Here is an 18,549-nt window from a genome sequence, read left to right on the forward strand (position 1 = left end):
GGGCAGAGAGAGCAGACAGAGCAATAAAGCACAAAAATTGTAGAAGGAAGAGAAAATAATCTAGTGAAAACCAGAGCACAGCACTGGGGCATCACTCCCATGGTACAGTGTATATGGAAGGATAACACTATTCTGAAGCAGTTTAAAGTCCAGCTGAAGCAGTACAAATCCAGCTGTCCATCTTCTTAGTCTTTGTGTTCCTAGTGGCCTGTAGTTCTGTAGCTGCTCCTACCTAATTCCACACATAGATAAGGCTTTTTGTATGGTTTGGTTTATAAACATATTGACTGGCTACAGCTGTATAGCTCAAGTAGGCACGAGATGCTCTACCACCTTCTGAGTACAGCCAGGTTTATCCTTTCTCTGGCTAGGAAAAGCAGCCAGTAAGAACTGAAATGCACAAGAAAGCCTGGATGCAGACCTGTGGGATGGTCAACGAAACCAATATTTACACAAGTGCATATGTAGTGCTTTAAAAGGGAAGATCAGCAGACAGTTACAGCATCATCTGGAGCTAAGTGAAGCTCAGATCACCAGTTTTATGTGTGCTACTCCAGAATGCTACTGAGCAAGCAGCAGTTGTGCTCCATCTGTCAGTGTGTCCTCTGCTGTCACAGGATGCTTGCTGTAGAGCAGACCATGGTCTGCTACTTTCCATTATGGATGAGGCTGGATTGTCCTGTGATTTTTCTGTACAGGGAGTTAGAGTGTCCCTCTAACCAGTTTACATTTTCTCTTGGTTAAAGAGCAGCTTGTATATCAGGATTAATATAAATTAAGACAAAAATTCTATTTGTGTCTGCAATTCCTAAGGAACAAGTCACCTTTGCTTTCCAGACAGCATCAGAAGCTGAGAGTATGGACTGGTTTGGAAGTGATCAGAGGGAGAGAGATACCAGATCTCTCCCTGCCTGCAAAGAGTGGGCTGTGGGATGAACACAGGGTCAAACATTATCCTTGCTAGATTTCTTTTCCCCGCTTTCTGTTTGGATTTTCTGGACCATTTCCTCATAAAAATTTGTGCAACCTTGTTTCTCAGAAGACTTTTAACATTTTTTAAAGTATTTTACTGCCTTTTTGATGAGTGATATGAACTGCATATATACTACATTTCGCTCCTTCTCATTAGTGTTGTAAATTAATTTAGGACTGATTTAGATGCAGGATTAACAACCTGAGGACTAATCCACTCTCTATTCAGAGGACATAATCAGGATGAACAGCCTTTCGTCTCACATCACTCAATTAGTTAGCAGGACCATCTCATGGGAAGCAAGCAATATTTGTATGTCTGCTGGCAAAGGAACTGTTCAGGGTTAGGGCAGAAGAGTGGGAGACACCTGGCCTGGCTCCAGCTTTGCTCCAGGTTTCTTCTGCACCCTGGGCAAGTGCTTTTACACTGCACCATTTCCCCTGATTTTAACATTGAGAAGTCTGGTTTAGAGAAAAGACAAAAGATTAGAAGCAATGTTTGTGGTGGTTTAGGGCAGCATCTTTTATTTAAGCAGGATTAAGGATACCTGGCCACCTGCCAACACAGAAACTTGGTAAGCTGGAGGAACATATTTAATAAGCCTTCAGTTACATGCCTTATCCTTATTTACATGAAATGGTGTTTTATTTTCTGAGCACTCTTTTCCTCTGATAGCATTGTGATTAGTACATTATTATCTATATTGCAGAAGCAAAGTCAAGGCCTCACTTTTCAGATCAGCAAAAAAACCAAGAGAAAATGCTGCTTTTCTAAAAGCAACAATTACCTGTTAGAAAACTTGACACACTCAAGAGAAATCCTGCAATATCTCAGTGATGCTGCTTTCAGATGCCCTGTGTGTTTGCTAGAGAAATAAATAACATACCTTGCAATTAACAAATGAATATCCTGCTGAAGTTAGCTTTTACTTGCTGTCAATGAATAATCTTCAGAAGGATTTCATCCACTGAAGTGAATGAAGATTAAATACATGCTTTGGCAAGTGTCCTTTTCCACCAGAATATTTTCTTGAAAGCACTTTGTGTCTAATGATACATTGAGGACCTGTTCCCCTGAGTACAATAAATAAATACAAATAATTGCTGTAGAAGAGAATCTGACAGACAGGCAGTTCCATTTTGGGCATAACTGATTGATGCTGTGTATAATCAGTGACACTTGTAAAGCTGAAACCTTCTGTTCTGGACACATGCTGCTCACATCAGATGAGCTGAGCCCTGCTGTCTCACAAGGACAGCTTTTTTTAAACATTTAATACAAATTGTTATTAATTGTTTGCATTATAACATTCCCAAGAAGCTGCAACCACAGATGAGGACCTTGCTGTGCCACGGGCTGCAGGAATAAAAAAAGAGGGGATATTGCAGTGGTTCACATCATTTGAGATCAGAGACCAACTGATGGAGCTCCAGAACAGTCTCACCTTTAGTGAGATCATAAAGAATGAATGATTTTATACAATTCAGTGTTGGCCACAGTTTCACAGACAAGCTCCTGACAGGTGTTTGGTACCCACCATGATAGCACAGGAAAACATGTCATGCTGGCACACTATTTCAAAACCTAACAGAATTCTCACTTTTTCAGAGATATAATTGTTCCAGCGTGGCTCCCTCAGACAGATGACAGTGACAAGACAGCTACAGCACCACAAATCCGTGACTCTAATTAATAGTTCTGTAGGAGCTTCTCAAAGCAGACTGTTTTCTTAAAATACTGCATTTCTTAAAAATCCTGCTACTCCTTTCTACTCTCCACGAGGATCAAACTGTGCTGTGGTGTCTGCATGAGACTGGCACTCAATGTCACCCTGTGCAGCTCACTGATACAGGCCCTCCTGTAAACCCCCTCAGGACCAGAGGCCAGAGAAGCTGAGGTTCTCCTGGGGCTGTTCAGCTCTGCCTAAAGATGTCTGAGACATGAAAATGCCTGCTCCATTCAAAGGACATCAGAATTGCAATAATCCTTCCTTACACAACAAGAGAAATGCTGGAAGCTAACAGCAGAATTCCAGAGAGTTGTTAATCCATAAATTCTCATGGATGCAGTGGCTGTTAGCCTTGCCTCCAGCTTTCATCCTCAGGTTCTTGCCCCAGTGAGTTTTACATTTTCATGCCACACCATGCCCAGGGACTGTCCATTCAGCAGATTCTCTGTCAAGCACTTGAAGGGCAAAGTACATCACACTTATTACCAACTTAAAGAAGTGAACTGGATCCTGGCATTGGTTTATCATGAGTTTTCTAATCTAGGGGAAGGAACCATCTCCTGTTTGAATTTAGTTCTTCGAAATAAAATAATTATTGGTCCATTCTACACTCAAGTCATTCTAAGACCCAACCTCCAGCCCAACAGCAAATCAAGGCCAAAAAAACCCCCTCATGTTCATTTAGCTTCCCAGTAGGAGTGTATTTATCCACCTTTCTAAGAGTAGATTTCACAACCAGTATGCCCATGCATCAGAATGAAGAAATCTGTAGGCACCCATCAGACAAATGCAATGTTACAAAGAGCAGTGAGGCAAGAAACACTTTCTTACCTGTCTGCAGCAAGCCAGCCCCGCTGTCTTTGACTCCAAAGTGCTGCTGGATGTCTAGTAACACACCTACAAGGAAAACAGAATATGCTCAGTGCCTTCAGCCTTTGACAAGCATTCAACTCAAACCTTTTGTGATGCATCAGCAAAGATTCAAATTCCAGTTTAAACACATAACTTCTAAAGGCTGTACTTTTTTTTCCCCTATACATGCGCTCTCAGTAATTTTGGGCTACTATAACAAAAGCAGAGGTGGGCAGATGCAATACCATACAATGAGCCTGGGAATTAAACCCTCATGAATGGAAACTGGTCTTTTCTTTCTACTTAAATAAGATCAGGCTTTTGTTTTTGTGTGTTGTTTTTTTTTTTTTTTTTTTAAATAATCCAAACCTCTTACTTCTGTTATTTCACAGAAATACAGGGAAACTGATTCTGCACCCAAGGTGATTCTAATGGTTTGACAAGACAGACTGAATCCAAGACAAGTTTTAACAAATCTCTGCTGGGAGGAGATATGACAGATTGATAGCAATGATGAAAGGTTTCATATTTAACTAGTTCTGGGGAGTTTCTACTTTCCAAGACAATATAACAAATATATTTAAAATACCTTAGTAAAGATGGGTAAGTGACCAGATGCTCAGGTTTAAAGCAACTACAAGCAGAACGAAAGCAAATCCTCTTTCTTCCTTGAACCCCAATATATTAATTGGCACAAGCAAAATTAACAGGTTTTGAAGTATTTACACATTCAACTAGATTTAACATTTTTGTACCAAACATTTTGACACATGTAACATCAGGTATGTGGGAGAGCCATGTTTTTGTAACCAACAAACCAACATGAAAACCCAGAGCAGAGCTTTAATAGCTCATTTGGGGACACAGAGGTTTGCCAAGCTCTACATCTGAGCTCCAATGGTCTCAGATGCAAATCCACAGGCCTGAACATTTGTCAGTGGTCCAAATAACCAGCATCTGACTTCCTGGGTCTGGAATTGAGGCTGTTGCTCTCTTTAGATCTGGGACTTCCCTATTTCGACCACTGTTTTCCCCAAACCTGAGGATATGCAAGTTTATTTTCTAAAAACAAGAAAACCATTCTCTAACCACACTGAACATCCACAGAAGTTCACCTCCAGCTCAAACTCTGATCCAAGGCTTTATCCAAAGTCATTCTTCTCATCTCTGCAGGTTACAGAAATCAGCTGAGCACCAACCTGAATCACTCACCCAGCTTTTGGGACTGCCAAGAGCACACTAAATGACAAACACAGAGAGATAAAAGACCCAGAGATAACTATTCCCAGAAGACATCTGGGACAATGCCAAGGGAACAGTCATAAATTAAAGATACTAAAGGAAAAGAAGAAGATGGAGAGAAGGAAAGAAAGAGCAAGAAAGCTCATTTGAGCTATTCTGTACTATTTGTATATCACTGTTTACTCAGGACAGCATTCAGGTGGGCTTTAGGCCTCAGTATCTGCCCAGAAACATTAGTTCAGCCTCCTGCAACAACTCCCACTTCCCTATTCTCTCATCAGACTGTTTAGCCCCAAACAAGAAGGCTGAGGGTGGGGAAGGGTGTGCACCTAATTAATGTATGTCATTACTGATAAAAGTGGGTAGATGCAGGGCCAGGCTCTTCACACTGGTGCCCAGTTAAAGAGGCAAAGGGCAACAACTGAAATCTGGGAAAGTCAATTTAAACATTAGGAGATGAATTTTTACTGTTAGGGAGGTCAAGCTTGGACAATCAGAGAGGTTGTGAGGTCCCCATCCCTGGAGATACTCAAAACCCAACAGGACACACTCCTGTGCAACCTGCTCTAGCTGACCCTGCTCTTAGCAGGGGGCTTGGATTAGTTGATCTCCAGAGGTCACTTCTGACCTCACTTATTCTGTGTTCTATACTTTTCTGAAGTACTAAGTGCCTGATTACATCCATCCTGACACAGTGTTCCCCTGGCCTTTCTTTTCCTTTGCAACATTGCTGTCTACTACAATTTCTATTTGCAGTAGGAATTTCTTTCCTTTTTCTTGGATGGTAGATTTAACTCCATTTACAAAGTGCCCTGGCATTTCTTGACTGTGCTTCCCTAGTTTGCTCCATTAACAACTGAGATACCATTATCCAGGCAGCAATTGATGAGCAAAAGCAAATTTGCATTTGCTAGCAAGCCCCCCAGTGGTGTAGCTGACTTACCTGCTCCCCTTGGTGTTCCATCCTTCCACAGAAAAAATGTTTCTCATGCCACCCAACTTAGAAACCTCACTGAGCTTAACCAGCTCTGAGCACTTTGGGCTGCTTGGTCCCAGACTGCCACATCAGGCAAAGCTCAACAAGTCAAAACAACTCCTGGGCACTATAATCCCAATTTTAGAGACACTGAACTCATCAACATCCCCAAGAACAATGTGGAAGAAGAGAGGAAATGCCAAGTACAATATTTTCTCATGCTCTCCTGTCATCACTCAGTTGTGCTGCATAGGAATGAAATCTCCTACTCATTGCTTGCAGCTGAGCAGGGGGTTTGACTAGATGGAATATATTCCATGAGGGAATACACTCACATGGCAAGAGCTCCATCCAGCACCCCGAAAGGTGGCTCTCCTACCTTCAGCAACACATTCCCAGGCATGACAGAATGCCAAAGAGGCACATTAAACTTCTAAAGCTACAAGAAGCAGGAGCCTGGGATGTGATGGAAAACAGCCTTCTGTGGATTTGCATGAAAAACCAGAAGAGAAAGTAGAGGGGAATATAATGGTGCCTACACAAAAAAAGCAGAGGAGAGTTTCCAGTTTGTGACAAGTTATTTGTCCAGTGACAGTGGTTTTGCCATCCTACAGACCATAATGAATTTTACAAGCTTGAACTCCTGTAGCCACAAATTAAATACATTTTGTACACAGATGTGTAGACACTTGGATTAATCCTACAATTTTATCCTGGTGGTGGAAAGTGGGTTCTGTGGAGAGTCAATGCAACAGGACAATGCAGAACCACAATTATAAGCCCTGTGTGGCCTTGGAAGAAGGTCTCAGATGATTAAGAGAGATCTGCATGTCTAAACGGCATGGATTTCCTACTCCAAGTTATTTTATATTCTCTTTGGACTACAGGTGTTTTGATTTGGGTTTAGAGCATTAAATTAGAAGCAACAGCGGGCAGATGATGCAACACACCTGTGAAGTGATAGTAGCTGTCTGCTGTGGGAGTTTTCCTGCTCAGCCACTCACCTGGGAAGACACTCCTCCTCTCTTGAGTTCACTCAGCTCTGTTTCCACCTCACTGTGGCAATGACTCACCTCAGAATTTAATAAGATTTAGGGATACAATTAAGCAATGATAGACCTGGGGAGAATACAGGAAAATGATAGAGCTTTTGACTTTCCCTTCTGCTTCTAGATGATGGGAAGGGAGAGAGCTGGAGCCAGGCTCCAGACAATGACCACATTGCTTGCAGTGCTGTGTCTCACAGCACCTGATGCAATCCAAGAGGTGAAGCCACCACACGTGGCTGGCAAGGTCTTCCTTGGATTAAAGCTCATACCTATGACCCAGGAGGATCTCAAAATAGCCAAGAGCAGCCAGCAGGCACCAGTCTTCCTGAGAACCTCTCTGGAGGGCTGCTGGCCATTTGGGAAGTCTGTATGATATGGCAGCTTGTGTTCTCCCACCTATTATTTCTTAAGCACATTCTATATTTTCAGGGCTGAGCAAACATACAGGAAACATGGTGCCAATCTCCCAAAGCATCTCAGCAGCTGAACCAGACACTGTTAATGCTGATGTAGATTTGGAACTCAATGAGATGAAACACAGGCAGCACCCAGCCAAGGAGTGCTGATCAAGATGGGCACAGGGACAGGAGTTACTGGGAAGCCAGACAGAAGAGCATAGACTGGTTACTGCAGCCATCTCCAGGGACTTTTACCAGGCCTAATGTCTAAGAACCCGACAGACACCAAGGCAGCTATCAGACTTTTGTGGGCACTGGGCATGAAAAGGACTTTGAGGAGCAATTTGGAGGATAAAAGGTCATGGAGTGCTACAGATAGGGAGGGACATGCCTGACCTCATCCACTCACAGGGTCAGAGGGTTTCTAGGGTACTGCTGATATTTTTACTGATCATTTCACAAACAGTGATTGTAAATGACCTGATTCTGAGGCTTTTGGAATGCAAATCCACATTTAATGGCCCAGGTTATCTCTGTTTAGGGGAAATACTTTGGGAAAGCCGAATTTTCCTGGAAGTGTGTGGTTCACACTTCAAACAGGGAGGTGAGTGGTCCAGATGAGACATGAGGCAAGCTGCTTGCCTAGATAGGTTTTGTGTCCCTGAACTTAATAGGTTTTGTGTCCCAGATGTGAGCTACAACACATCAAAAGCTGCAGGATGGCATGTGAGCTCTTCACCAAATACTGCTGCCTGTATACATTGCCATGATAAGAAACAGTGTCCATTAGCCAAACCACAGTGAAATGACAATTTCAAAGCAAAAACACATTAGAGCTTCCCTGAGACAGCCCTGTTTTTTAGTCACCAAAACAAAACATCATGATTTGCTTTGAAACTGCTTCCAAGGCAAGTGCAAAATGTAGAGTTGGCCTGTGCATAGAGTGCAGAGCTATAGCAGTAAAGGCACAGGTTTGCAGCTCACATTCTTTAATACTGTGTGTGTGCTGCAACACCACTGACCAACATAACTACTTACTTAAGAAAGCATGTTCATTTTTAAAAGCATTTTTGAATGGGGAAAAAGGATGGTGCTTGAAATGAACCTCACACGGTTTTCCACAGAATACAAGATGTGTCCCCCTAGCACCCTCCCTCCTGCCCCACTGCAGGTCTGGACCTCTCTTTATGGAACCCAGATTCACACTCTCAACTCCCTGAGAGCCAGTGCAGACTCTGTACTGACAATACTGTTTATTACCTCTTGCTGCCTCCCTCTCTTCCTTACAAAGGTATTTTCTTCCCAGACTGTGGTCCCTAATACATCCAGGACCATCTTCCTCAGAGGGAGGTAGCTAAGCAGGGATAGCCAAGGCCTGGCCTCCTATCCATTAAAGACACAAACCACCTTCCTCCCATCAGGCTCCTCCTCATGCCTGCAGCCATATTCAACCTCCTTCAAATAAAGCATTAAGGAGGCAGAGGGGTGGTGCAACACACCTGTCTCTTCAGAGACATGTGAAAAGATTAGGTGGAGAGAAGTTTATTCTGAAGCCTCTGTGATTGTATCTTCACTGCAACCCCAAGGTGTAGCAGCAGTTCACACACTGATCCCTGAGCTTCAAACGAGCTGCTTCAGCTCAGCCACCCACCAGCTATTAAACACCAGCGTCACAATCTGAGTCCTATTTAAATGTTCAGCTGCAGAAAACCACCGTGGTAGCCCTACTGATATTTGTACCTCAAGATAAATTCCTACTGCTGCCAGAACTAGCAAGTCTAGAATATAAATGCAGTATTACCTTCTTTGGATTGCCATGAAAGCATTCCCTGCCTGCTCTTTAAGTACTGATAAATGCCTGGTGACATCTGGCTTGAAAATACTGACAGGAGCTTCCTTAGGACATAAACACCAACTTTCCTTCTGCAAAACTAGTTTCCACTGTTGCATGACACGACAATACACACTGGTGAAACAGTCTTTGGTTTCGAAATAATGCTGCAGGATTAAAAAGAAACAAACAAAACAAACCCAGCAATTAGACAAATCAAAACAAGGGTTTCCTAAGATCTGCTCACACTGGTATGCATGAAACTTGTGACCTAGAAAGCACTGAAAAGCAACTGCCAACACCCACAGCAGCGTCCTTTGGAAGGGGTTTCCCTGAGTAATAGAGCAGAGTGCTGGGAAGAGACAATCACAGCAGCTTGAGTGGAAGATCAGAGTGACCCAGGATCCTGATGTCATTCACAGGACATGAAACAGTTGCTTAAAAATCACAGAATAGAGTCAGAGAATATCCTGAGCTGGAAGGAACCCACAGGGATCATCCACTCCAGCCCCTGGCCCTGCACAGACACCCAACAGTCCCACCCTGGGCATCCCTGGCAGCACTGTCCAAACTCTCCTGGAGCTCTGGCAGCCTCGGGGCCATGCCCATTCCCTGGGGAGCCTGGGCAGTGCCAGCACCCTCTGGGGGAAGAAAGTTCTCCTGATATCCAGTATAAACCTCCCCTGACAAAGCTCCAACCACTTCCTAAAAAACCCCAGAGAAGTGTGAGAGTTCACAGCCTTCACAGGCACTGAGAGCCTCCCACACCTGCAGAAGGTGATGAGGTGGAGGCCTGTCTGAGATGATGGTGCTGGACTGTCAGGACACAGCAGAGGAATTGCTGTTCACTCCAAGCAGCATTTGCAGTGGGTTTTTGGAAGGACAGGTGCTGTGAGCTCTGCAAAGCACACACTACTACTTGGGAAATGAAATAGAAATGCCTGTCTGAGGTGACATTCCTGTTCTGAATCAAAACCAATGTTATCCTGAGAGACTCACACCACCTGTCACAGCCACTTTTTCCATTCACTGTTTTTGTCATTATTATAGTATCAGTAGGGAAGTATCTGAGCTATTCATTTATTCATTCATTCCCAAAGGCTACTACTGGCTTACCTGCATAGCATGTAACAAGTAATTAAGCATCAGGGAAAAAAATAAGGAATGTGATTAATCAAGAACATGGAGGAGAAGTACATTAAAAAAGCAACTTCTTGCTCTGGCAGTAATAAATGATGGCTTCTCTAACACAGCTCAAACTCCACTGTAATGTGGTATGCAAAGTCTGGGCACAAAATTGCCTGGAAGACTGGGAGGAGATAAAAAAGTTCATCAGGTGTAGAATCGATTAGCACAAGGCATAATTAACACAGGGTCAGGGCGTCTGGGGAAGGCAGCACAGGACAGCCAGTCTTGTTGGGATTAAAAAAAACCAAAACAAAACAAATAGGAGTTTGAATGCAACCATGGCTGCCAAATGCTGGGTGCCTCATTGGTAAACCCACACCCTAATCAAATCCTTCATCTCCTTAATTACAGTGCATGTCTGTTCCCAGGACTATGGCTGGGAAGGAGGTCCTTGTCAAATAGGGAACATGGGATACTTGGCCAGCATGAAACAAACAGCTTAAATAATTTCCAAAACATGGAACATTTTCCATTTATGACCCATTTCAACAAAAGCTCTCAGCAGTAAGACTTAAAAATGACATGGGCCAAATCTGAGGAGAAGCTCACAGTGTCACTTCACTGTCCTCTCCACCTGGGACACAGCTCCCTACAAGGAGATCCCTCATTTCACCCCTGCCTCATCTCACTTGCAGACTCCTGCTTAGCCTATATAATCAGCCTGGCAGCTCCCACAAGCCAAGGGAAGACTTCAATTAGAGATAAGTGACAGGATTTGGCTCAAAGGACAGACTAAAATGAATTGGCACCTAGACCTGAACTTAAAACCAAACTTATTCATTGAGACTTGGAACAGTTCCTTTATGTGGAATGGGAAAAATCAGAACCTCTTACAAATGTGAAAAACCAACAGAAAACTGAAGTAGTAGCTGAGGTTTATATTAGTCATCTGAAAGGATAGGAACCATTACCAGCTTTCAGACAATGCTTTCTCCCACACCCAGCATCTCTAGCTCGGGACTCAGTTTAGACCCAATTTCTGGGGGTTTTTATCTCATGCAAACACAGAATGAAACACAATCTTTACCAGAGGAAAAAAAAACTACCCTTGGGACATTTTAGATCTAAGCAGCAGCCTCACCAGATCTTCACATCAAAGAGGAGAACCTCAAAAAATAATGTTATTATTTCAATTATTCAAGTCTCAGAAAATTCAGATACTCCCCAATTCACATTCTCCTCGTGTACTCTGTAGCAGAAAAAAGTGGGCCTGCCACCAGAAGCTCTACTTGTCTTCTGCCTTTCTAATCTTTAGACAAGACGAACAAGTTGAGCTAATGCATGCAGTGAAACATATCTCAGAGACTTTGTATATGAACTAATTAAAATAAATAAAACCAGTATGGATAATGATAGAGCAAATCAAGTGCATATGAATTCAGTCAGTGACTCACTGCTCCCTTGTTTTCCCTATTGGAAAACTTGGCTTATCACCACACCGGGGTGACGATGAGTCAGGAACTGGCATGAGCCACAAATTGCAAGGAAATTAAAACAAGTATCTACAAAATCTCTTTTTTGGAGAGATTTTGGAGATTTTTGCTGTCTTTGTATGGATGTGGTTATAGACTTCACAGTTGGAACCTCATGGTTTTCTGACTAGATTAAATCAAGAAAGAGGCATTTATGAGTTCCAGAGACAATACATAATGATCGGGCTCTTGTTCTCAGAATCAGTTTGATGCCTTTACTTTTATAAAAGTAAATATTTTAACCAAATACATTTGAAGCATATTACCATATTTACTGAATGCTTGATACTACCTTATCAAGTAAATAGGTGAGTATTAATCACCAGTCAAAACACATGCAAATATTTTAACAGCACTAAACTGAGAACTAATAGTGTGCATGGCATGAGGGTAACAGTTCTAAACCCAAGTCTATGCCAGCACAACCACTTTGCTGCCACCTCACTCACACAGACCATGAGAACTTGCTCTGTTACACCTTCTGACACACCACCTGTTGGATTTGAGGTTTTCAGGCAGGTTGGGAACACAAATCCCACCAAAAAGCCTGGGCTATTTTGTGCACTTCTATGTTCAAGCAGCTGTGTCTCCGGAGCTCATTGATTTTATTTCAAAATAATAAAATTAAATTCAAACTGTTAAACTAACAAAAAAAAAAATCAGAGAGACAAAAAAATGTAAATTACAAAGTTGTGAAGGTGAAAGGAAGAAATCCTCAATGTTCTCTAGTTAGTTCCTCACTCTAGCACTTTTTACCCACTTCCTTTTCTCCTACAGCTATGCACATTTCTGTGACACAGGAGACTGAATGAACTGGGGTAATTAGTGACTGATGATTTACAGCAGATGACAGCTAATTTCCCCAGTTAAGAAGATTTCTATCAAATCTGTAGAAATGTGCACTCAGATTGGACATACTTCCAAGTGACTGCATCTCATCTCTCATTTGCATTTTGCTCCTGCTTGGCAGAGCCTCGCAGCTATTTCGGAACATCACAAGCTGGCCAGGGCACATTGGTATATTGCATGTAATTGTAAGGAGCTTGCTATTCTTTTTTATCACAAAGAATGTTTTACAGAATGCAAGAGAGATGCCAGATGCAGAGGTACCTCGTACAGAGTGATCTGCAGAGGAGCAGCAGGCAGGAGCAAAGCAGCCCATCAGGGAATGCCAGGCACATTCCAGGCAGGTGTCTGCAGTGCATGACTGTCAGATTTCTCAATCAAGGAATGAAACATCCACTGTCATCGTCCTGGGCTAACAAAGAGCTCTTGTCATCAACTTCATGTCAGTACAGGGGTGTAAGAGCACATCTCCCATCTCCAGTGCTCCTGCACACTGATTTTCACAAGTGACTGTGAAGTGTTAATGTCCACTACACAAATGTCCCTCTGTGACCTAGATCTAGACAGGCTCATGAGGCTTTAAGTGCACAAGCAGGAAAAGCTGGAATTGTCCTCAGCATCTCAGCTACAGATTAAAACCTGGATAAAACTGTGATACAAACTTGGTGCTGCCCCCCTCTTTTAAGACAACATGAAATCTGTAAAAGAACCCAAACCCCCACTATTTCAAGTATCTACCTAAACCTTGTTTAAAATTCCAGATGAAGAAGCTTTTGGACTCAGCTAAAAATGCTTACCCTAACTTTAGTAATGCAGAATAGCCTTTTACTCTTAGACATATAATTTAAACACCCCTGTTACTGCTGCTGAACATGGCAGGTAGGTTCATGAATCTGTCATCCTGCATAAAGAATCATGGAATGGTTTAGGTGGAAATGGATGTTAAAGCTCATCTTGTTCCACCCCCTGCCTTGGCCAGGGACACCTTCCACAAGACCAGGCTGCTCCAAGCCCCATCCAAGCTGGCCTTGGACACTTCCAGGGATGGGGCAGCCACAGCTGCTCTGGGCACCCTGTGCCAGGGCCTCAGCACCCTCACAGGGGAGAATTCCTTCCCAACATCCCATCTATCCCTGCCCTCTGGCAGTGGGAAGCCATTCCCCCTTGTCCTGGCGCTCCAGGCCCTTGTCCCCAGCCCCTCTCCAGCTCCCCTGGAGCCTCTTTAGGCCCTGGAAGGGGCACTAAGGTCTCCCCTGAGCCTGCTTCAGGCTCAACAAGCCCAACTCTCTCAGCCTGTGTTCACAAGAGGCAGGCTAAGAACGGAGGATAAAGCTGCTCCAGGGCCACCATAACACAATGCTTCTTTTCATCCACCTCTTTTCCCTGTTCTCTCTAGAGCACTATAATTAGGACTTTTGGGGTCCCCCTGCCCACCCTGATCTGGAGGGCACTGTGATCCCTACAGCAGCTTCTCATATCCAACACACATTCCCTTCCTCCTGTTCCTTCTCTCCATCCTGGTATTCAGCTGGGAACTCTCCCATCACAAGTGCACTGATCTGCAAGAATCCCACTATCTGCATGATGTAAATAAATCAAAAGGTCCTGTGTTATCCTTACATGCTCTGAGGCAGATGTTTTTCCCACAGATGAGGCTGAATGGGGGTACATTCCTACACACTGCCCATGTTTGGTTCCTGGAACCACCTTGAGCTTTCTGTCACAAGTGTTTAAAGCAGTCACTGCAGAGCTCTAACCATGGGCCTATTTTAATTTATGTATGAGTGGAAATGCCCTCCTGTCACTGCCCATTCCAACATCTCCCTCATATTAAAACACCCTTCCCTGAGCACAGAGCAATGTGACACTCCTCACAGGCATTTATCTCCCACAAAAACACACTGAGTGTCTTTATTTCATTCTGGGTCCAGGTCAAGCTGTGTTAGGTCACAGCTGAGTATGGTGCCCAACTGTCCATTAGTTATTCTAAGCAAAGTGTCTTTAAATTCATCTCACTGACAAAGCAAGTGCCTTTGTACAGGTAATTAGTAAGAGCACACAGGTCTTCAAAGATCTGTGTAGGGCACAAAAGCTTGTTAAGGAACCCACAGCTTACCCACAGCATTATTAGAGAAAAGAAACCAGCTCAGGAGTTATCACAGGAGATATTTAAATGCCTCGGTCTAACTTCTTAAAATGATCTAGTAAAGAATTTACTATGTTCCACAACAGCTCCATGGCTGTAATAGCAAAAACTTGTGGATAAAACCCTGTACCTGCATGAGAGTGTGTACTCAGATGAGAACAGGGGACACTAAAATAAGCATGACAGTGAGGGCTTCTCCAGACCTGCAAGGACTCAGGGGTGTCTGCATGTGGCTACAGACCAGAAGTCCTCACAGCACAAAAAGGGATTGTCCTTTTTTTCTTTTTAATAGAGTGTTTTATTCAGTGTTTATTCAGTGCAAGTTGCAGTGGTTTCTGGAGCTAAATCACCCTTCACAGGAAGGTTTTTGATTCTGCCAAGCTGCACTGCCACAGGACCTCCATGAGAAGGGTCATGGTAGCAGGACAGAGATGCACACTCCTAGGTGACAGAGCAAAACCTGAATTCAGCCCTGAATTAGGAGACAGGGCTGCTCTGTTCTCAATCCTGACACTACATCACTATTTAACCTTGGGCATGTTACTTGATCATGCAGAATTTCAGAGTCTGCATTAGCCTAATGAAGATAATAACAATAATCATGTGTGTCACAGATACAGTTGGGCTTGGTTATTATGTTCTCATGAAGTGCTTGGAAGAGCCCCAGATGAAAGGGAAATTAGGAGAAGGAAGATTAATTATAAGATGTGCATCCCAAATAAAAACCAGACAGCAACATTGTTGTTGCTGTTATTAGTGGAGAGTCTGTCTTATTTAGGCCAGCTTTTACTTCTCTGTTGGTAAAGGAGACCCATTTTAATCCCTTTCCACGTTCAAATTTTATTTGTAGATGGTGGGTAAGTGATAAAGGCTGCTGAGCTTCTGATACTGCAGACATAAAAGCCTTTGCTGAAGGTCTGATTTCACAGTAACCACTGTCTGTGATATAACAGACCTGCCTGTGTTTTTACTGTTGTGAGGCAAAACAAGGAACCAAAAGTTTACTGCCACTCTGAAGGAAAGACTGGGATTGAAGAAAAGGAAACATTTCCTGTGGCTTAACACACCATAGTGAGCACAGTCATAGTGGGAAACATTACACTGAAATTATATTAACAAGCACTTGGGTATTTAATAAAAACTTGTGCAAATGGAAACATCCCTCCTACAATGATTTTGTCTCAGGAAGTACCAAGTATTTCTCATTTAGGTTATTATCTTTGCCTGTTTCAACATGGGAAAGGGACACAGGCAAAGGCACAGTGATACATCTGAGCTCACATCTAACTGAGCAGCACAGCCCAGAGACACCCAAGAGTTTCCCCAAGCCTCAGCCTGGGCTGCTCTCCCCTGGAGGTGCCTTCCTCCTCTGCCAGAGATCCACCCCTGTTCCTCCTGCAGCCTGCTGAGAGCATCCCAGACACCCCAGAATCACTGAGGATGGAAAAGATGTCCCAGATCACAGAATCTAACCTGTGCTTGATTCCCACCTTGTCACCCAGCCCAGAGCACTGACTGACATATCCAGTCAGTCCTTGGATCCCACCTCCAGGGATGGGGACTCCATCACCTCCCTGGGCAGCTCCTTCCAATGCCTTTCCATGGGGAAGTTCCTCCTGATGTCCAGCCTGAACACCCCCTGGTGCAAGGGGCTGCTCCCCCTTATCCTGTCCCTGTCCCCTGGGAGCAGAGCCCAACTCCCCCTGGCTGTCCCCTCCTGTCAGGAGTTGTGCAGAGCCACAAGGGCCCCCCTGAGCCTCCTTTTCTCCAGGCTGAGCCCCTTTCCCAGCTCCCTCAGCCATTCCTCATATAACTGACTCTCCAGACCCTTCCCCAGCTCCATTGCCCTTCCCTGGACACACTGCAGCCCCTCAATGAATGCCAAACTTAAATTCAACATCATCCAGTGACAAATACAGTTCCAACTCTAACTTCACTGTGATACCAAATTTCATTACATATCCCTTGGGGTATTCAGTAATGAATTGCTTAAAAAATAGATGAGTACAGGAACCTGGGAAAAAATTAATAATTGCACATGGTTTCCAGGACACACAAACTCCTTCCTTTCACCTTGCACAGAAAGTTTTCAGGTTTAAAAAAAACCAGGGTGGTATTGAACCCTTGATTTCTCAAGAGTCAGATTTCTGAAAATTGCTGTCAGCAAGTCACCTACACCTTAATTTGTGGTAATTAACAATGCAATAGAAGAAATAAAGTACATAGCCTCCACTTGTTTCAGGAGACACTGCAATACAGCTAAAGAAGGAGTTTCACCCCTTAACTATAAACAGCAAAAGGCTCTAATTTGTTCTGCTCATGAAATGTGCATTAATTCCTTAATGACAGGTGCACCTTGGAGTCAGGACAGCTAATCACTAGATCAGGAGTTAACCACTGTACAGGGCTCAGAGAAACCCACATCTTTTTCAAAGAAAGCCTTGGCAAGGTCCCACAAGCCAGTTCACAGCAAGTTTATAGCAAAAGGTTATTTCCTAAAAGCAGAACTAATGATCCCTGGTTTTCTATGGCTTTATGCTTGAGACAGCAATCTCCAAGCTTTTTCAGAGGTGGTGGATATTTAAAATCTTTTGCCTTTGTGGTTTCTTTCACATCTCATAAACATTAAGCTCATCTTCCAGGGACTCCCTCCTTTCCCTGGCTCCAAGTGTCTGTGAAACCTCCAGCAGTATTGTATCATGAGAAATCTTCCTTCTAGTGTGGCCAAAATTGCCAATGGATTAAAACAGTTAGGGAGGAGGGAAATAATGAATAATCCAGAGGGAAACCAACTTACAAAATACTCTCTGTTTAAAAGAAACTGCTTCCATTGCAATTCATGTCTCCATTTATTGGAATTGCTGTAGTTCTTTTATTTTCTATTCCCTATTCTCTCCCATAGTGACTTTCCTGTTTCAGAACAGCCATCTGCTTTACAGGTCCAGAGTCAGCCACAGCAGCTCCTCCTCTCCATACAGAAGCAGTATTATTCCACTGCATCTGTAAACTTGGAAATGTGTGCATTAGGCCTTGTCTCTTACAACTCTCTCTTCTGTTAATCAACACTGTCAGTCATTTAGTAAGATAAACACCACATAACTTTGATGGTGGTTGGTTTTTGGGGTAGTCCCTAACTCCCATTCCTTGTCTCAGGATGTTATGTAAGAAGTAGAAAGCTGTTAAAAATTCAGAGATAATCATGATCAGTCACAGGTGCTGCACACAAGGGACTAACACCGAAATAAAGCAAACAAGGGACTAACACTGAAATAAAGCAAACAGAATCTTTCCCTGCCTACCTACACCCTTCTTTTGCACAGAAGTACCTAAACAGCTGAAGACATGGGGTCAGGAAGAATCTGCTTAGCCACCAAATGGAACACAAAAGGCAGAGCTTTGATGAAGAAGCCCTGTTGGTGTCCTGTGAACTTGCTTTCTCGCTGAGAGAAGAAAAAGAAAAGATCCATTTCAAAAGTAAAAGGCAACTCAGTCCTAAATCTGGACAGTCAGTAATCCACACACTGGTCCTGCACTTCAGTCACTGGTATCAAAGGCACTTCTTTCAGGAAAAATGTCAATCCTTTTGTCCATTTATTCTTGAGTTACACAGTAAGCAGAAAATGAAACACCTGAGCTGTATGCCCGTTAGAATGCTGCATAATATGTAGGGGAGGAAATAAAACCAGTGCCAGTCTGAAGCAAAGGGAAAAGCAGCCTCAGTGCTGCTTGGGTGTTGAAGGCAATGCACAGTACAGCAAAATGCTTGTGTGGCCAGTAAATTTACAGTAAATGAGGATTCAGGAAGTACTGCAGACTCTGAGCACTGAGATTGATACCATCAGAAGAA

At 43.3% G+C, this 18,549-nt stretch overlaps 1 protein-coding gene across 2 annotated transcripts in view; it reads right to left on the reverse strand.

Annotated features, from left to right (window-relative positions):
* SPNS2 (SPNS lysolipid transporter 2, sphingosine-1-phosphate) overlaps window positions 1-18,549 on the reverse strand; it is a 136,092-nt gene that overhangs the window by 95,828 nt on the left and 21,715 nt on the right. For both annotated transcript variants that reach the window (XR_009489157.1, XM_059865894.1), the window contains exon 2: window positions 3,534-3,599. Coding sequence is in view for 1 of the 2 variants with exons in the window: in XM_059865894.1 (XP_059721877.1) it covers window positions 3,534-3,599 (66 nt within the window). In the remaining variant the exon portion in view is untranslated. The remainder of the gene's footprint in view (window positions 1-3,533; window positions 3,600-18,549) is intronic.

The sequence above is a fragment of the Haemorhous mexicanus genome, chromosome 22 (assembly GCF_027477595.1).
Source record: "Haemorhous mexicanus isolate bHaeMex1 chromosome 22, bHaeMex1.pri, whole genome shotgun sequence".
In the NCBI taxonomy this organism is placed as follows: Eukaryota; Metazoa; Chordata; class Aves; order Passeriformes; family Fringillidae; genus Haemorhous; species Haemorhous mexicanus.